Genomic DNA, 21,247 nt, shown 5'->3' with positions numbered 1-21,247 from the left:
TTTGTTGTAACATATTTGTATTGTAAACCATTATGTAATGGTCGTGTGTAAACAGGATATTTTAGATTATCATTATTTGATAATCTACGTAAAGCTTTTTAAAACCTTTATCTATGAAATAAAGGTTATGGTTTATTTTAAAAATGAATGCAGTCTTTGAAAAACGTCTCATATAGAGGTCAAAACCTCGCAACGAAATCAATTAATATGGAACGTTTTTAATCAATAAGAACGGGACATTTCAAGTGCCGTCCCAGAACCGAGGTCAATAAGCTCAAGACAGAACTTAGAGGGTTACGAACCCAAGGATTTGATATTACCACGTACGAAAGACGATTCACAGAATTATGCCTATTGTGTCCGGGAGCATTCGAAGATGAGGAAGAGAAGATCGACGCGTTTGTGAAAGGATTACCGGAAAGAATCCAAGAAGATATAAGTTCACACGAGCCCGCCTCCATACAACAGGCATGTAGAATGGCTCACAAACTAGTGAACCAGATTGAAGAAAGAATTAAAGAACAGACTGCTGAAGAGGCCAATGTGAAGCAAGTCAAAAGAAAGTGGGAGGAAAACGGTGATAAGAATCACCAATACAACAACAACAGCAATTACAACAATAATCGCAACAATTATCCCAACAATCGCAACATCAATCGCAACTACAACAAACGGCCCAACAACAACAACAACAACAACAACTACAACAATCATCCCAACAACAATAATAACCGCAACAACAACAACAATCAGAAGCAGCTATGCCAAAGGTGTGAAAAGTATCACTCGGGGTTCTGCACCAAATTTTGCAACAAGTGTAAAAGAAATGGTCATAGCACGGCGAAGTGTGAGGTCTATGGACCAGGGGTTAATAGAACGAAAGGAACAAATGGTGTCGGAACGAGTAATGGCGGAGCAAGTAGTGTCGGAGCAAGTTATGCCAATGTAGTTTGTTATAAATGTGGAAAACCGGGCCACATTATTAGAAATTGCCCGAACCAGGAGAACACGAATGGACAAGGCCGCGGAAGAGTTTTCAATATTAATGCGGCAGAGGCACAGGAAGACCCGGAGCTTGTTACGGGTACGTTTCTTATTGACAATAAATCTGCTTACGTTTTATTTGATTCGGGTGCGGATATAAGCTATATGAGTAGAGATTTTTGTGCTAAATTAAGTTGTCCATTGACGCCTTTGGATAGTAAATTTTTACTCGAATTAGCAAATGGTAAATTAATTTCAGCAGATAATATATGTCGGAATCGAGAAATTAAACTGGTTAGCGAAACATTTAAGATTGATTTGATACCAGTAGAGTTAGGGAGTTTTGATGTGATAATCGGTATGGACTGGTTGAAAGAAGTGAAAGCAGAGATCGTTTGTTACAAAAATGTAATTCGCATTATACGAGAAAAAGGAAAACCCTTAATGGTGTACGGAGAAAAGGGCAACACGAAGCTACATCTTATTAGTAATTTGAAGGCACAAAAACTAATAAGAAAAGGTTGCTATGCTGTTCTAGCACACGTCGAGAAAGTACAAACTGAAGAAAAGAGCATCAATGATGTTCCCATTGCAAAAGAATTTCCCGATGTATTTCCGAAAGAATTACCGGGATTACCCCCACAGCGATCCGTTAAATTTCAAATAGATCTTGTACCAGGAGCTGCACCAATAGCTCGTGCTCCTTACAGACTCGCACCCAGCGAGATGAAAGAAATGCAAAGCCAATTACAAGAACTTTTAGAGCGTGGTTTCATTCGACCAAGCACATCACCGTGGGGAGCTCCTATTTTGTTTGTCAAGAAGAAAGATGGTACATTCAGGTTGTGTATCGACTACCGAGAGTTGAACAAACTTACCATCAAGAACCGCTACCCCCTACCGAGAATCGACGACTTATTTGATCAACTACAAGGCTCGTCTGTTTATTCAAAGATTGACTTACGTTCCAGGTATCATCAAATGCGGGTGAAAGAAGATGATATTCCAAAGACTGCTTTCAAAACACGTTACGGTCATTACGAGTTTATGGTCATGCCGTTTGGTTTAACTAATGCACCAGCTGTGTTCATGGACCTTATGAACCGAGTGTGTGGACCATACCTTGACAAGTTTGTCATTGTTTTCATTGATGACATACTTATTTACTCAAAGAATGACCAAGAACACGGTGAACATTTGAGAAAGGTGTTAGAAGTATTGAGGAAGGAAGAATTGTATGCTAAGTTTTCAAAGTGTGCATTTTGGTTGGAAGAAGTTCAATTCCTCGGTCACATAGTGAACAAAGAAGGTATTAAAGTGGATCCGGCAAAGATAGAAACTGTTGAAAAGTGGGAAACCCCGAAAACTCCGAAACACATACGCCAATTTTTAGGACTAGCTGGTTACTACAGAAGGTTCATCCAAGACTTTTCCAGAATAGCAAAACCCTTGACTGCATTAACGCATAAAGGGAAGAAATTTGAATGGAAGGATGAACAAGAGAAAGCGTTTCAGTTATTGAAGAAAAAGCTAACTACGGCACCTATATTGTCATTGCCTGAAGGGAATGATGATTTTGTGATTTATTGTGACGCATCAAAGCAAGGTCTCGGTTGTGTATTAATGCAATGAACGAAGGTGATTGCTTATTCGTCTAGACAATTGAAGATTCACGAGCAAAATTATACGACGCATGATTTGGAATTAGGTGCGGTTGTTTTTGCATTAAAGACTTGGAGGCACTACTTATATGGGGTCAAAAGTATTATATATACCGACCACAAAAGTCTTCAACACATATTTAATCAGAAACAACTGAATATGAGGCAGCGTAGGTGGATTGAATTGTTGAATGATTACGACTTTGAGATTCGTTACCACCCGGGGAAGGCAAATGTGGTAGCCGATGCCTTGAGCAGGAAGGACAGAGAACCCATTCGAGTAAAATCTATGAATATAATGATTCATAATAACCTTACTACTCAAATAAAGGAGGCGCAACAAGGAGTTTTAAAAGAAGGAAATTTAAAGGATGAAATACCCAAAGGATCAGAACAGCATCTTAATATTCGGGAAGACGGAACCCGGTATAGGGCTGAAAGGATTTGGGTACCAAAATTTGGAGATATGAGAGAAATGGTACTTAGAGAAGCTCATAAAACCAGATACTCAATACATCCTGGAACGGGGAAGATGTACAAGGATCTCAAGAAACATTTTTGGTGGCCGGGTATGAAAGCCGATGTTGCTAAATATGTAGGAGAATGTTTGAAGTGTTCTAAGGTCAAAGCTGAGCATCAGAAACCATCAGGTCTACTTCAACAACCCGAAATCCCAGAATGGAAATGGGAAAACATTACCATGGATTTCATCACTAAATTGCCAAGGACTGCAAGTGGTTTTGATACTATTTGGGTAATAGTTGATCGTCTCACCAAATCAGCACACTTCCTGCCAATAAGAGAAGATGACAAGATGGAGAAGTTAGCACGACTGTATCTGAAGGAAGTCGTCTCCAGACATGGAATACCAATCTCTATTATCTCTGATAGGGATGGCAGATTTATTTCAAGATTCTGGCAGACTTTACAGCAAGCATTAGGAACTCGTCTAGATATGAGTACTGCCTATCATCCACAAACAGATGGGCAGAGTGAAAGGATGATACAAACGCTTGAAGACATGCTACGAGCATGTGTTATTGATTTCGGAAACAGTTGGGATCGACATCTACCATTAGCAGAATTTTCCTACAACAACAGCTACCATTCAAGCATTGAGATGGCGCCGTTTGAAGCACTTTATGGTAGAAAGTGCAGGTCTCCGATTTGTTGGAGTGAAGTGGGGGATAGACAGATTACGGGTCCGGAGATTATACAAGAAACTACCGAGAAGATCATCCAAATTCAACAACGGTTGAAAACCGCCCAAAGTCGACAAAAGAGCTACGCTGACATTAAAAGAAAAGATATAGAATTTGAAATTGGAGAGATGGTCATGCTTAAAGTTGCACCTTGGAAAGGCGTTGTTCGATTTGGTAAACGAGGGAAATTAAATCCAAGGTATATTGGACCATTCAAGATTATTGATCGTGTCGGACAAGTAGCTTACCGACTTGAGTTACCTCAACAACTCGTGGCTGTACATAACACTTTCCACGTCTCGAATTTGAAGAAATGTTTTGCTAAAGAAGATCTCACTATTCCGTTAGATGAAATCCAAATCAACGAAAAACTCCAATTCATCGAAGAACCCGTCGAAATAATGGATCGTGAGGTTAAAAGACTTAAGCAAAACAAGATACCAATTGTTAAGGTTCGATGGAATGCTCGTAGAGGACCCGAGTTCACCTGGGAGCGTGAATATCAGATGAAGAAGAAATACCCGCATCTATTTCCAGAAGATTCGTCAACACCTTCAACAGCTTAAAATTTCGGGACGAAATTTATTTAACGGGTAGGTACTGTAGTGACCCGAACTTTTCCATGTTTATATATATTAATTGAGATTGATATTTACATGATTAAATGTTTCCAACATATTAAGCAATCAAACTTGTTAAGACTTGATTAATTGAAATATGTTTCATATAGACAATTGACCACCCAAGTTGACCGGCGATTCACGAACGTTAAAACTTGTAAAAACGATATGACGATATATATATGGATATACATATGGTTAACATGAGATTATGATAAGTAAGTATCTCCATAAGTATATTAATAATGAGTTATATACATATAAACAAGACTACTAACTTAAGGATTTCGAAACGAGACATATATGTAACGATTATCGTTGTAACGACATTTAAATGTATATGTATCATATTAAGATATATTAATATATCATAATATCATGATAATATAATAATTTAACATCTCATTAGATATAATAAACAATGGGTTAACAACATTAATTGAGATCGTTAACTTAAAGGTTTCAAAACAACACTTACATGTAACGACTAACGATGACTTAACGACTCAGTTAAAATGTATATACATGTAGTGTATTTAGATGTATTAAAATACTTTTGGAAGACTTCAAGACATATATCAAAACACTCATACTTAACGAAAATGGTTACAGTTACTTTTCCATTCTTTTCTTTCATCAAGAATTCTAGTCGTATTCTTACCCGTATTATACACAGCTTCAAAACGTACTTACTATGAGTATATACCAATAGGAACTAGCATGGGATTCCACTCTTGATTATGTCATGTATGACTAATCAATTTTAACTTCTACCATGAGCTAGTCAACTAACTAGAACTCCTTTTAACCCCACTCACCACTCACCAATTACCACTCATCATTCACTCCATTTCACTTCCAATTCTCTTTCTAATTCTCTCACAACACACCCACACTATTATGAACGTATTTTTCCAGTAGTTAATCATCATCTTCATCAAAAATCACTTCAAGAATCAAGCTATAATCATCATAGGAAGAACACTTCAAAAATCCCTTCAAGTTTACTAATTTACTTCCAAGCTTTCTAATCCATTCCAAGTAATCATCTAAGATCAAGAAACCTTTGTTATATACAGTAGGTTATCTTTCTTATTCAAGGTAATATTCATATTCAAACTTTGATTCAATTTCTATAATTATAAACTATCTTAATTCAAGTAAAAATCTTACATGAACTTGTTTTTGTGTCATGATCCTACTTCAAGAACTTTCAAGCCATCCAAGATCCTTTGAAGCTAGATCATTTCTTGTCACTTCCAGTAGGTTTACCTACTAAACTTGAGGTAGTAATGATGTTCATAACATCATTCGATTCATATATATAAAACTATCTTATTCGACGGTTTAAACTCGTAATCACTAGAACATAGTTTAGTTAATTCTAAACTTGTTCGCAAATAAAAGTTAATCCTTCTAACTTGACTTTTAAAATTAACTAAACACATGTTCTATATCTATATGATATGCTAACTTAATGATTTAAAACCTGGAAACACGAAAAACACCGTAAAACCGGATTTACGCCGTCGTAGTAACACCGCGGGCTGTTTTGGGTTAGTTAATTAAAAACTATGATAAACTTTGATTTAAAAGTTGTTATTCTGAGAAAATGATTTTTATTATGAACATGAAACTATATCCAAAAATTATGGTTAAACTCAAAGTGGAAGTATGTTTTCTAAAATGGTCATCTAGACGTCGTTCTTTCGACTGAAATGACTACCTTTACAAAAACTACTTGTAACTTATTTTTCCGTCTATAAACCTATACTTTTCTGTTTAGATTCATAAAATAGAGTTCAATATGAAACCATAGCAATTTGATTCACTCAAAACGGATTTAAAATGAAGAAGTTATGGGTAAAACAAGATTGGATAATTTTTCTCATTTTAGCTACGTGAAAATTGGTAACAAATCTATTCCAACCATAACTTAATCAACTTGTATTGTATATTATGTAATCTTGAGATACCATAGACACGTATACAATGTTTCGACCTATCATGTCGACACATCTATATATATTTCGGAACAACCATAGACACTCTATATGTGAATGTTGGAGTTAGCTATACAGGGTTGAGGTTGATTCCAAAATATATATAGTTTGAGTTGTGATCAATACTGAGATACGTATACACTGGGTCGTGGATTGATTCAAGATAATATTTATCGATTTATTTCTGTACATCTAACTGTGAACAACTAGTTGTAGGTTACTAACGAGGACAGCTGACTTAATAAACTTAAAACATCAAAATATATTAAAAGTGTTGTAAATATATTTTAAACATACTTTGATATATATGTATATATTGTTATAGGTTCGTGAATCAACCAGTGGCCAAGTCTTACTTCCCGACGAAGTAAAAATCTGTGAAAGTGAGTTATAGTCCCACTTTTAAAATCTAATATTTTTGGGATGAGAATACATGCAGGTTTTATAAATGATTTACAAAATAGACACAAGTACGTGAAACTACATTCTATGGTTGAATTATCGAAATCGAATATGCCCCTTTTTATTAAGTCTGGTAATCTAAGAATTAGGGAACAGACACCCTAATTAACGCGAATCCTAAAGATAGATCTATCGGGCCCAATAAGCCCCATCCAAAGTACCGGATGCTTTAGTACTTCGAAATTTATATCATATCCGAAGGGTGTCCCGGAATGATGGGGATATTCTTATATATGCATCTTGTTAATGTCGGTTACCAGGTGTTCACCATATGAATGATTTTTATCTCTATGTATGGGATGTGTATTGAAATATGAAATCTTGTGGTCTATTATTATGATTTGATATATATAGGCTAAACCTATAACTCACCAACATTTTTGTTGACGTTTTAAGCATGTTTAATCTCAGGTGATTATTAAGAGCTTCCGCTGTCGCATACTTAAATAAGGACGAGATTTGGAGTCCATGCTTGTATGATATTGTGTAAAAACTGCATTCAAGAAACTTATTTTGTTGTAACATATTTGTATTGTAAACCATTATTTAATGGTCGTGTGTAAACAGGATATTTTAGATTATCATTATTTGATAATCTACGTAAAGCTTTTTAAACCTTTATTGATGAAATAAAGGTTATGGTTTGTTTTAAAATGAATGCAGTCTTTGAAAAACGTCTCATATAGAGGTCAAAACCTCGCAACGAAATCAATTAATATGGAACGTTTTTAATCAATAAGAACGTGACATTTCATATGATCTCACCTTGTGTGCACGAGTAATAAGTACTTCAACAAGTAATGTGTGCAAAGAACAATGCTAGTCTTGACCTAAACAAATAGGTTTATATCAATATCGGTAAGCACGATAGGTCAAAGTGTTCAATTAGTCATATGGCTCGTTAAGACTCAATCATAATAGCATGTGAATCAAATTGTCATGTTTCATGCAAGGTATAAGTATAAAAGCGTGTTAGAATGATTGCACAAACATTTGGTTAAGTTTGATTAAAAGTCAACTTAGGTCGGGTCAAAGTCAACGAAAAAGTCAACACGTTCGGGTCGGGTCCCGAACTATTTTTCTAAAGTTTTTAATCATATATGAGCATGTTAGAACAAGTTACATGTGAATCGGAGGTGCATAGCATAGTAAACATTTTTCGAAAAATGACCAACGAAGACAGAAGCTGCCAGTGTATCTGGACGGCGTCCAGATTGTCTGGACGGCGTCCAGCTTTAAAGGCTGGGACGGCGTCCAAATATCTGGACGGCGTCCAGCTTTGAAGTCTGGGACGGCGTCCAAGGGTCTGGACGGCGTCCAGATTGGTATTCTAGTCTGATGCAGTAAGCTTCTAAGTACACGAACCAAAAACCAAATAAACACAATTTATGATCCGCAAACAATCAAGTCAAGTATTTTATACCGTTGGGATGGTAATTTGATGAGGAAGACAACTAAACACATTTCACCAATCAATCTACCTATTATAACAACCAAAACCGCATCTAATGCTCAACATTAATCGCATACAAGTTCATAAATGCAATTCAATGATTCGGGCAACCAATTTACATGAATGATATGCCGTTTCGAAGGTAATCAAGCATACAATCCAACTAAACACTTACCAACAATAATCCATGGCATTCAATGCATCAAAAGTCCATTTCAAGTTCATCAAACCCTAACCCAAATTCACCAAAATCATAAATCAAGTTCATGAACTTTTCTAAAGCCATCTACACATCAAATTGAAGCTAGTGATACTAGGAACACAATTAGAACATGAACTTTTAACATCTAACAACATATGATCATCCAAAATTCAAGAACAACACACCAAAATTCAAGTTCATGCTAGTTACACTAAAACAACGAGATCGAGCATATAAATCATATAATCATGTTAGACTTGAGCCATAGACACTAATTAACACTTTTATAAGTTAAAAACATAAAGAACACAAAATCTAGTGATTTTAGAAAGTTACCCAAATGTAATGAAATCGGTATGGAATCGAAGAGGAAGATGCAAGGAACACGAATTTGTAATTTGTTTTGTTGCTAGCTTCCTAATCCGAATTTAGATGATGAATTCTTGTTGGTGTTCTTGAGAGAAAAAGGGAGTAGAAGAAAGATGGAGATGTTGAAATGAGAGGAGGAGGTTGAAGGTTTGACTAGTTGACCTAGTCAAATCTTTGGCCTCTTGGCAAGTTTAGTCCCTCTAATTTGAATCGGGTGCGTGAATTACCTAAACGAGATAATTTAAAACGCGTATCAATGGGAGATGTTATAAACATATAACGGAGTTTAAAATAGTATAACGGAAAAGTAAATGGAAAAAGGCGGGATGTTACAAATTAGGGTGTCTGTTCCCTAATTCTTAGATTACCAGACTTAATAAAAAGGGGCATATTCGATTTTGATAATTCAACCATAGAATGTATTTTCACGTACTTGTGTCTATTTTGTAAATCATTTATAAAACCTGCATGTATTCTCATCCCAAAAATATTAGATTTTAAAAGTGGGACTATAACTCACTTTCACAGATTTTTACTTCGTCGAGAAGTAAGACTTGGCCACTGTTGATTCACGAACCTATAACAATATATACATATATATTAAAGTATGTTCAAAATATATTTACAACACTTTTAATATTTTTTGATGTTTTAAGTTTATTAAGTCAGCTGTCCTCGTTAGTAACCTACAACTAGTTGTCCACAGTTAGATGTACAGAAATAAATCGATAAATATTATCTTGAATCAATCCACGACCCAGTGTATACGTATCTCAGTATTGATCACAACTCAAACTATATATATTTTGGAATCAACCTCAACCCTGTATAGCTAACTCCAACATTCACATATAGAGTGTCTATGGTTGTTCCGAAATATATATAGATGTGTCGACATGATAGGTCGAAACATTGTATACGTGTCTATGGTATCTCAAGATTACATAATATACAATACAAGTTGATTAAGTTATGGTTGGAATAGATTTGTTACCAATTTTCACGTAGCTAAAATGAGAAAAATTATCCAATCTTGTTTTACCCATAACTTCTTCATTTTAAATCCGTTTTGAGTGAATCAAATTGCTATGGTTTCATATTGAACTCTATTTTATGAATCTAAACAGAAAAAGTATAGGTTTATAGTCAGAAAAATAAGTTACAAGTCATTTTTGTAAAGGTAGTCATTTCAGTCGAAAGAACGACGTCTAGATGACCATTTTAGAAAACATACTTCCACTTTGAGTTTAACCATAATTTTTGGATATAGTTTCATGTTCATAATAAAAATCATTTTCTCAGAATAACAACTTTTAAACCAAAGTTTATCATAGTTTTTAATTAACTAACCCAAAACAGCCCGCGGTGTTACTACGACGGCGTAAATCCGGGTTTACGGTGTTTTTCGTGTTTCCAGGTTTTAAATCATTAAGTTAGCATATCATATAGATATAGAACATGTGTGTAGTTAATTTTAAAAGTCAAGTTAGATGGATTAACTTTTGTTTGCGAACAAGTTTAGAATTAACTAAACTATGTTCTAATGATTACGAGTTTAAACCTTCGAATAAGATAGTTTTATATATATGAATCAAATGATGTTATGAACATCATTACTACCTCAAGTTTAGTAGGTAAACCTACTGAAAGTGACAAGAAATGATCTAGCTTCAAAGGATCTTGGATGGCTTGAAAGTTCTTGAAGTAGGATCATGACACAAAAACAAGTTCAAGTAAGATTTTTACTCGAATTAAGATAGTTTATAGTTATAGAAATTGAATCAGAGTTTGAATATGAATATTACCTTGAATAAGAAAGATAACCTACTGTATATAACAAAGGTTTATTGATCTTAGATGATTACTTGGAATGGATTAGAAAGCTTGGAAGTAAATTAGTAAACTTGAAGGGATTTTTGAAGTGTTCTTGAAGTGTTCTTCCTATGATGATTATAGCTTGATTCTTGAAGTAATTTTTGATGAAGATGATGATTAACTACTGGAAAAGTACGTTCATAATAGTGTGTGTGTGTGTTGAGAGAGAATTAGAAAGAGAATTGGAAGTGAAATGGAGTGAATGATGAGTGGTAATTGGTGAGTGGTGAGTGGGGTTAAAAGGAGTTCTAGTTAGTTGACTAGCTCATGGTAGAAGTTAAAATTGATTAGTCATACATGACATAATCAAGAGTGGAATCCCATGCTAGTTCCTATTGGTATATACTCATAGTAAGTACGTTTTGAAGCTGTGTATAATACGGGTAAGAATACGACTAGAATTCTTGATGAAAGAAAAGAATGGGAAAGTAACTGTAACCATTTTCGTTAAGTATGAGTGTTTTGATATATGTCTTGAAGTCTTCCAAAAGTATTTTAATACATCTAAATACAATACATGTATATACATTTTAACTGAGTCGTTAAGTCATCGTTAGTCGTTACATGTAAGTGTTGTTTTGAAACCTTTAAGTTAACGATCTCAATTAATGTTGTTAACCCATTGTTTATTATATCTAATGAGATGTTAAATTATTATATTATCATGATATTATGATATATTAATATATCTTAATATGATACATATACATTTAAATGTCGTTACAACGATAATCGTTACATATATGTCTCGTTTCGAAATCCTTAAGTTAGTAGTCTTGTTTATATGTATATAACTCATTGTTAATATACTTATGGAGATACTTATTTATCATAATCTCATGTTAACCATATGTATATCCATATATATATCATCATGTCGTTTTTACAAGTTTTAACGTTCGTGAATCGCCGGTCAACTTGGGTGGTCAATTGTCTATATGAAACATATTTCAATTGATCAAATCTTAACAAGTTTGATTGCTTAACATGTTGGAAACATTTAATCATGTAAATATCAATCTCAATTAATATATATAAACATGGAAAAGTTTGGGTCACTACAGTATCCATCACTTGCATTAATTTCTTATGTTTCTCGTGCAAGTGGGAGATTGAAAGTATTTCGTATGCCAGAGAGACATATTAAATTAATGTGGCTAATGTGTTATGATCAAAGTCGGGTCATACCCAACAACAAGCTTACCGACAACTTATATGTATTTAATTTTAACGATTGGATCATTGATTAAATACGCGACACTTGAACATTAAGAAAAATGGTTTTCTGAAATACTACTTGATGTATACATATATATATATAAATTATGGAATAATTTATATAATATGGATTTAATTATTTATAGGTTAAATAATTAATAATGTTATGTTACATTTCTTTATAATTGATTTTATATAAAATGTACATAATTAATATGCAAGTTTATAAAATGTGCATTATAATTTATATGGAAGTTTTATATATAATAGTTTTATAAAAGTTTAACTTATATAAAACTATTTTATTTAAACTAATATGGGAGTGGCCTTGGAGTTGTAAGAAGGCATGCTAATGATTCCCTACACCTTGCCATACTTTCCCACTTCCATATACATGCACATTTGACTCTTTGTGGAGAGAGATACTTGCAAAATACATAAAAAAAAACTGCATAAACCCCTACATTCTGCTGCAGAAAGCCGTGGGCTTTGAGGGAGAAGAAAGGGTTCTCATTTTAGTTTTTGCAACCTCATTCAAGTGTTAAACAAAATCCTAACTAAAAGCAAGGGTGTTGGTGCATAAGTCTGGGGTATAACAACTTGAGGTTTCACACTTTTGGAGCTCCATTCATCATCATCATCTTCATCATTTACTAGCAAGCTTGGAGTAGGTATAACCTCTTTACTTGCTTGTAGTTTGTAAGTATATATCACAACTTGATCCTAATTGGGATTTAACTTTAATTGGTTAATGATTAACAAGTTCTAAATGGTAATACTTACATGATTCCGCTTTCATTTGATTCTTAAAATGTTTTATACATAATGGAACTTGTTAAATCCCAACAGATTTGGGCACATAGTTTTGTAGTGGCCCTTCTTCCCGCATCCGAAACAAATAATGTGGGCGTTATTTGTTCCTCTAGTCGCTGGTCCGTAAGTTTCACATTTCGTCGCACCATGACCCGGTCTATTACATTTGGTACATACAACCCTACAGTATTTATCTGGATGATATCCTTCACACCTATAACATGGGATTTTCTGATTGTTATTGCCATTGTTGTTATTGAGATTGTTGTTGGAATTGTTGTAGTTGTTATTGTTGATGGGACGATTGTTGTAGTTGTTATTGGGACGTTTGTTGTATTTATTGTTGGGATTGAGATTGTTTTTATTGCGATTGATGTTGCGGTTGTTGGGATAGTGGTTGCGATTGTTGTTGTTGTTGTATTGGTGATCCTTGTCACTGGTTTCTTCCCACTTTCTCTTGACTTGTTTCGTGTTGGCTTCTTCGGCCGCTTGCTCTTTAATTCTTTCCTCAATTTGATTTATGAGTTTATGAGCCATTCGACTTGCCTTTTGTATGGAGGCAGGCTCGTGTGAATTCACATCTTCTTGAATCCTTTCTGGTAACCATTTCATAAACACGTCGATCTACTCTTCTTCATCTTCGAACACACTTGGGCACAATAGGCACAACTCTGTGAATCTTCGTTCGTATATGGTAATGTTGAAACCTTGCGTTCGTAATCCTCTAAGCTCTACCTTGAACTTATTGACCTCGTTTCTGAGACGGTACTGCTCGTTCATCAAGTGCTTGAATGCTGACCACGGTAGTGCATAAGCAGCATCTTGTCCCACTTGATCTATATAGGTATTCCACCATGTTAACGCAGTACCTGTGAAGGTATGTGTGGCTTAATTCACCCTATCTTCTTTAGTAAATTAACTTATGGCAAACACCGATTCGACCTTCTCAGTCCACCGTTTCAATCCGATTGGTCCTTCGGTTCCATCAAATTCCAAAGGTTTGCAGGCAGTAAATTCTTTGTAGGAGCATCCTACACGATTTCTTGTGATTAGTTCCACTGCTAGAACCAGAGTTATTGTTATTATTTTGCATTGTGGCCTGCACTGCGGCTATTTTCACAGCAAGGAAAACACGGAAGTCTTCCTCACTCATGTTCAAGTTCTGACGAGTAGTCGTTGCCATTTCCTTCAAAAATAGACAAAAGAATTAAGTTAATCATATAGAATATTAAGAGTAGTCAATAGTATTTCGTAGCATAATCTGAACTCATTTATAAAAGCTTTTTCTTCCTATTAGCGTTGTATAGTTTTAATTCGCGTAGTACCTACTCGTTAAGTTCATACTTAGCAGCTAATATACAATTCAACTACTATGATTCTATATGAAAAACCAAATACAATAATATTTCGCGTTCAAACTTTTATACAATATTTTACAAACATACAATACCACTATCTTACATTCAGGATAAAATATAGCACATAATGACTTTGATACAAGGAAGTTATGAAGACAGTTCTAGTTAATACGTAAGTCGTTCAGCAAAAGCAATAAAGACACGTAATTCATAAGTCCAGAAACAAGTCATGCATTCTGGTTTTACTAAGACTATTTCCCATCCTTGGTCTTGTGGAAAATAACCGTTGTGACCGTTGACAAGACAGCACGTTGTAACGTTTTCAAAAGGACTGGGGTTACTTAATGCCCAACAGCCCCGTAACAGTCTAAAAACCTTGTTTCTCACCCCAACTACTGAGTCCATCACTTGTGAGAATGTTTTATTTAACAGTTGTAATCCAATGTTCTTTTTCTCACTTTGGTGAGAAGCGAACATCACTAACCCGTAAACATAACATGCTTCTTTATGTTGCATGTTAGAAGCTCTTTCTAAAGAAAGAAGTCCTATGTTGGGATATTTGGAGTCAAAATAGGTTCTTAACCCGTAGCGTAAAATTGCATTTGGGTTCCCCGCACTTAATGCTTTAAAGAAAACACGGCGTAACTTAAAGTCTCCCCAATGTGATATACCCCATCTTTCAAAAGAAAGCCTTTTATAAACTAAGGCATGCCTGGAACGTCTTTCAAATGTTCGATAAACTAATTTCGCCATAAATAATTGTGCCGATGAATTTTGACCGACTCTAGACAAGATTTCATCAATCATATCCCCTGGTAGGTCTTCTAAAATATTCGGTTGTCTATCCTTAACGTCCATTATGTGTTCTTATACTGTAAAATAAACGAGGATTAGATTCGTAAAAGATAATTAACAAATGATCATATACATAGCATTGCATATGTATATTTTATTTGCTAAAAGCCAAAGGCAGAACTACGCGAATTATAAGGCAAAGCTGTGAAATATTCGCTGAAAATGAGTACCGCGGTTATGTTTTCGCATTAATACAAGACCGCAGTTTAATCCACTGAGTTTCTGCGGATAGTTATGTAACTCGCAGACCGCGGATAATTCGAATCCTATAAATAGGGAGCTTGGCCTCTCATTTATAGGTTGTTGATTCTCTGCCATTTTGCCTAAGCCTTTGTAATTTCCACTTGTGATCTTGCCCAATGGATTTTTACATTACGAAAAGGTGAATTAAGCTAATTAACAATCAAGACCGGGTCGGCGTGGTTGATCACTTGATAGTTAAAGTGAAAGACGATCATCGGGGCCCAAAATAATCATCAAACATCCCATCCTCCATTACAATCTTATTGCACTCAATCCGTGATTAAGTAACATCATTAATTATGGATTGATCAATTGGCGCCATCCGTGGGACACGTTTTTTGAATTAAAACTGAAAATTTTTTGTTTTATGCCGTCAAAACAATTAATTCGACGGTTTAATTTAAATCGTGTTTTTGTTGTGATGATTTGTTGGTGCATACATCTAAAATCGGCGGTGAATTGCTCGATTGCTTAGAATTACGAGTAATATTGGAAACGATAGTGATACAGTGGTCGCTGTGCGAGCGAATGCCCAAAAAAGAGGAAAAAAGCGAAAGTTCGCTAAAACGCATCATAATTGGCAATTTGCGCCAATTAGTTTCCCGAAAATGCAGAGCGATGATTTTTCTGAAATGCCGATAATGATATCGTGCAAAATTGCGGAAGCTGATATCACAGTCATGAAAGTCCATGTCGACAATGGCAGTAGCGTTGATGTTATTTACGAACAATGCTTCGCTCAATTGCCAGAAAGTATTAAAACAAACCTGCAAACAACCGTAATTTCACTAACCGGTTTTGCAGGAGAATCTTCATTACCTATAGGTGTTTTGTCATTAAACATCGAGTTAGCTGATGTTAATAATGACGCTTTGGTGCGGCAAGCGCGATTAGATTTTTATGTTATGCGAGCCTCTTCTCGCTATATGATGCTGTTGGGAAGAACCGCTATAAGTAAATTTGGGATTGTACCGCCTACAATTCATGGCCTGATTAAGTTTCCAACGTATAAGGGAATTGCCACAATATGTTCAATGAGCATTATGCCTATTTGTGCGGCTGTTAACGTAAAAACCACAGGGCAAGAACCTGTTGATAGTGCAGATGCTATGGAAATAATTAATCCCGCATATCCAGATCAGAAAATCAAAGTAGGACGTAATGTTAGTGCGGATACTAGAAAACAAATCGTGCAATTACTTGTCCAATATATGGATGTCTTTGCCTGGTGCGAAAACGATATGACTGGTGTTCCACGTCATATTGCAGAACACAGGCTTAATGTGAATCCAGCTCTAAAACCAGTAGTGCAAAAGCGAAGGGGTATGGCCCCAGACCGCGTAAAATGGTTGTATGAAGAAGTAACAAAATTGGTGAGAGCCGGAATTTTGCGCGAAGTCCAATACCAATCATGGATTGCAAATCCAGTATTGGTGAAGAAACCTGATGGTTCTTGGAGAATGTGTATTGATTACAAAGATTTGAATAAAGCGTGCCCGAAGGATAACTATCCGCTTCCAAAAATTGATCTGAAGGTGGAATCTTTACATGCTTTTCCGTATAAATGTTTTTTGGACGCGGCAAGAGGTTATCATCAGATTCCTATGGCGCAAGAAGACACAGATAAAACCGCATTTCATACGGGCAAAGGCATATATTGTTATATCATGATGCCTTTCGGTTTAATCAATGCAGGCGCGACATATCAACGATTGATTGATACCGCGTTTGATAAACAAATAGGCGTAATCTTGAAGCTTATGTAGATGATTTAGTTATCAAAATCATGACGCAAGAGCGAATCATTGAAGATATGCGTGAAACATTTGACAGACTGCGAAAAATAAACATGAAGCTTAATCCGCTAAAATGTAGTTTTGGCGAAACGGAAGGGAAATTTTTGGGATATCTTGTTACAGAACAAGGTATTCAAGCTAATCCAAAAAAGATCACGACTATAGAAAATATGACCGCACCGAAAACGGTCAAAGAAGTGCAAAGTTTAACGGGAAAGCTAGCCGCATTAACGCGTTTCTTGTCTAAAGCCGCGGAAAGGCAGTTGCCATTTTTCAAAACCTTAAAAGGTTGTTTGAAGCAAAAGAATTTTGTGTGGTCCAGCGAAGCAGAATCCACGTTTCAGGAGATGAAAAAGTTGTTAAAAACTTTGCCTACACTAACAGCGCCGGTTAATGGCGAAACTCTTTATCTTTATATCTCAGTAGCAAACGAAGCTTTTGGCTCAGTTTTGATCGTGGAAAGGAAAAAAATACAAAAGCCAGTGTATTTTGTTAGTAAAGCCCTTACGGGGAGTGAAATAAACTCTGCGCCGATTGAAAAGTTTGTCTATGCGCTCATTTTAACAAAGCGAAGGCTACGAAGATATTTTCTAGGGCATCCCGTGCATGTATTAACTAATCTACAAATCAGGCAAGTCTTAACAAAGCCAGAGATATCTGGTAGACTCGCATTGTGGGCGGTAGAATTAGGTACTTATCAAATATCTTACCTTCCGCGTAGCGCTGAAAAAGGGCAAGTTATGGCGGATTATCTCGCTGAACTATCTGGAGAGTTGGAGGTGATTAATGAGCGAACCGCACTAAAACCTGAACACAGTGAAACTTGGGATTTATTTACTGATGGTGCTTCGTGCGCAGAAGGTGCAGGTGCGGGATTAGTTTTGGCAAGTTCAAGCGGTGAAGAGCATACTTATGCTCTGCGGTTTAATTTTGACGTAACAAATAATGAGACAGAGTATGAGGCATTGCTTGCAGGTTTAAATATTGCGCAGAAAATGAATATTGTTAAGTTGCGTGCATTTACGGATTCACAGCTAGTAGCGAATCAGTTTAACGGATCTTTTGACGCACATGATCCCTCTATGCAGAAATACTTGCAGTTGTTGAAAGAAATGGCAGTGCGATTTGAGCATTTCGAACTCGCGCAAGTGCCAAGAAGCCAAAACAAAAAGGCGAATGCGTTGAGCAAATTGGCTGCTTTAACGTTCTCGCACTTTCAAAAGCAAGTATGGGTTGAGGAATTACCGAGTAAATCAATAGATAGTGACTTAATGGTTGCATCTGTTACAGAAGAACAGCAAAATTGGATGGACCCAATTTTACAATATATCCGCAGTGATATTCTGCCAGATGATGGTCGTGAAGCCCGCTTAGTAAGAGAGCGAGCACCGATGTATATCATCCAAGATGATATTTTATATCGGAAATCATACTGCGGACCAATGATGCGATGTGTTGGCCCAATCAAGGCAGAAATGATTGTTGAAGAAGTATATAATGGTACTTGTGCACTGCATTCAGGCTACAAAACTATCGCAGCAAAAATTATGCGAATGGGATACTTTTGGCCATCCCTATACCACGATGTGGCAAAAATTGTTAAACGCTGTAAAAGTTGCCAAAGGCATGCTCCGCAGAATCGAATGCCGCGGCACGATATGATTCCTGTTAATTCACCATGGCCGTTTAATAAATGGGCTATTGACATTGTAGGGCCATTTCCCGCAGGCCCTGGAAATGTTAAATTCCTGATTGTCGCGATTGATTACTTCACCAAATGGGTTGAACCTAAGGCGGTTGGCACTATTACTGGTGTGCAAGTGCGAAATTTTGTATGGGAATACATTGTTTGCCGATTTGGCATTCCGCGAGAATTGGTTAGTGATAATGGTGCTCAAATAGCGAAAGATCCTTTTAAGACATGGTGCAATGATTTAAATATTATACAAAAGTTTACGTCAGTGGCGCACCCGCAAGCCAATGGGCTGTGTGAAGTAACTAACCGTGATATTGTGAGCGGTATTAAAAAGAGGTTATGTGAAAGGCGAACTGGTTGGGTAGATGAATTACCCAATGTGTTATGGGCACATCACACTACTTTCAAAAAGAGTACAGGCGAAACACCTTTTAGTTTGGTATATGGTTCTGAGGTAGTTATCCCCGCAGAAATTCTGGTACCAACGCATCGAATTGCTAACTTTGATGGTGAAGCAAATGATGCTGCGTTGGGCGAAAATCTAAATTTCATAGAAGAGCGGAGATTAATGGCTGCTATTAGAGAAGCGAATAATAAGCAGCAAATTGCAAAGTATTATAACAAAATAGTGCGTGCTTTGTCTTTCGCTATAGGCGAATGGGTGCTGCGAAACAATGAAGCAAGCAGAGCAGAAAAGCTTGGCAAGTTGGGTCCTAATTGGGAAGGCCCTTATCAAATTGTAGCAATTAATGCCGCAGGTTCATATAAGCTCGCAGATATGGAAGGGCGAGTTTTACCTAATGCGTGGCATGCTGTTTTGTTAAAGCGACATTATGCATAGTTTTGCGGAAACTATCAGATGTATATGTATAACGTGTGAAATTGGATACAAAACATATGGCTGATATACTTATTAAGTGTTCTTGTTTTTAATTTTTTTTGCAAGCCTTGATCACACTTGACGAAATTTCAAAAATAAACACTTGTAAAAGTATGCGAAAATTTTATATATGAAATACGAATAGTTATGAAATGTTTTAAAGATTGTTTCATAATGATTATAGTATTTTGCAGTGTTCAAATAGCAAAGTGATGAAATTGCCCACTTTTGCATGCGAATTATTGTGAAAGGAATTTTTAAATCCTAAGTGTTTTATTTTGCCAATGCTTAGATGCTTCGCAATGCTAATTAATTGCCTAAGGATCGTTTCGGCGGACTTAGAAGATTCATAACGTATAAGCATATACGCATACAGATTGTTTCGCAAAAGTACGCATTTATTATGTGCACAATAATATATGTTGGAAATTGCAAAGGACAAGTTTGTGTTATGAATATTGATAATGAAGCGCTATAAAAATAGAAGTACTTGCAAAAATATGAAACAACGAAATTTTATTAATAATACCGCAGAGGCAGCTGCGTGCTGTTATACAAAGTGCGTGCTAATCCTTGGTTAAGTGAAGCTTGATGATGTCATCTGCAGTGACATCTTCTGGCTCACTTATTGCGGCTATCTTGGGGAGGGGAATTTCGGCTATGCCCTACTGAGCAACCGCGTATGCTGATTTCGCGTCTTCCAGTGAGCAAAGGCGATCAGCTATTGCAGATGGTAGCGGGTCTGGCAGTGGGCAGCGAATAGAAATCTCATCCATAAATTCAACCCTCTCGCATAGCCTTAATGCGGCGGCAAATGTTGAAAAATTTACAGAAACAGGCTTGGAATTGAGAATCTTTCTAGCCAGTTTAGGGAGATGTTGGCGAACCTTGGTGAACTCAGGTTCCGCAGAGGCTTTAGCAGCAAGAGCGCTGTCTCGCTCTGTCGTTAGCTTCGTCACATCCTCTGACAATGCTTTAATGGTGTCTTGCAGTTGCTTTTCTTTCTCAGTCGCAGCAGAAACCTACTGTTTCAAGTCATAAACGGTAGTTTTGGCTGCGGTGAGCTCATGGGAGAGATCAACACAGCGTTTTTCACTGTTTTCAGCTTTGATCTTCTCAGCATTATACTTCAGTTGTTCAGCTTCAAGAACATTGAAAAATTGTTCCTGACGGCATATAACGTCATATGCTGAATTGAAGCACATGTAGAAATTTTGAACAAAACTATTATGCGCGTCCAGCGCATAGAGTTTAGAGAACTCGCGGCGAAGCTCGCCGGGGATTTCTAACTTCATCTGTTGCCGTTGATCCAGAGCAGCAGCAGCAGCTGAAGCATAAGTGTATCCTGCTAAACCGTCAATCCGCACTCCATAAGAATCAGGTGGAGTGCGGAACAATTTGGTGATTTGATCAAGTGTGTTCGGGCTAGCAAAGATAGGATCACCAGAAGAATAGCCTGCAAAATAACTTTGTTTGTTAGTCGGAAAAATAAAACTAATGTATATTTTATGTATGCAATAACAATCCGCAATATACCAGTTTGCTGGTCCCCTTCCG

The 21,247-nt window shown here is 36.3% G+C and overlaps 1 protein-coding gene across 1 annotated transcript; it reads left to right on the top strand.

The window, feature by feature from the left end:
• The first annotated feature begins 15,950 nt into the window (after positions 1 to 15,950).
• Positions 15,951 to 17,034, top strand: LOC139899105 (uncharacterized). The gene is made up of 3 exons (XM_071881925.1): positions 15,951 to 16,347; positions 16,456 to 16,691; positions 17,014 to 17,034. The coding sequence occupies exons 1-3, from the start codon at positions 15,951 to 15,953 to the stop codon at positions 17,032 to 17,034; spliced, it is 654 nt and encodes a 217-aa protein (XP_071738026.1).
• The last annotated feature ends 4,213 nt before the right edge of the window (positions 17,035 to 21,247 follow it).

The sequence above is a fragment of the Rutidosis leptorrhynchoides genome, chromosome 1 (assembly GCF_046630445.1).
Source record: "Rutidosis leptorrhynchoides isolate AG116_Rl617_1_P2 chromosome 1, CSIRO_AGI_Rlap_v1, whole genome shotgun sequence".
NCBI lineage: Eukaryota > Viridiplantae > Streptophyta > Magnoliopsida > Asterales > Asteraceae > Rutidosis > Rutidosis leptorrhynchoides.
Note: the sequence above shows the minus strand (reverse complement) of the source record. Positions and strands in the feature narration are given on the sequence as shown.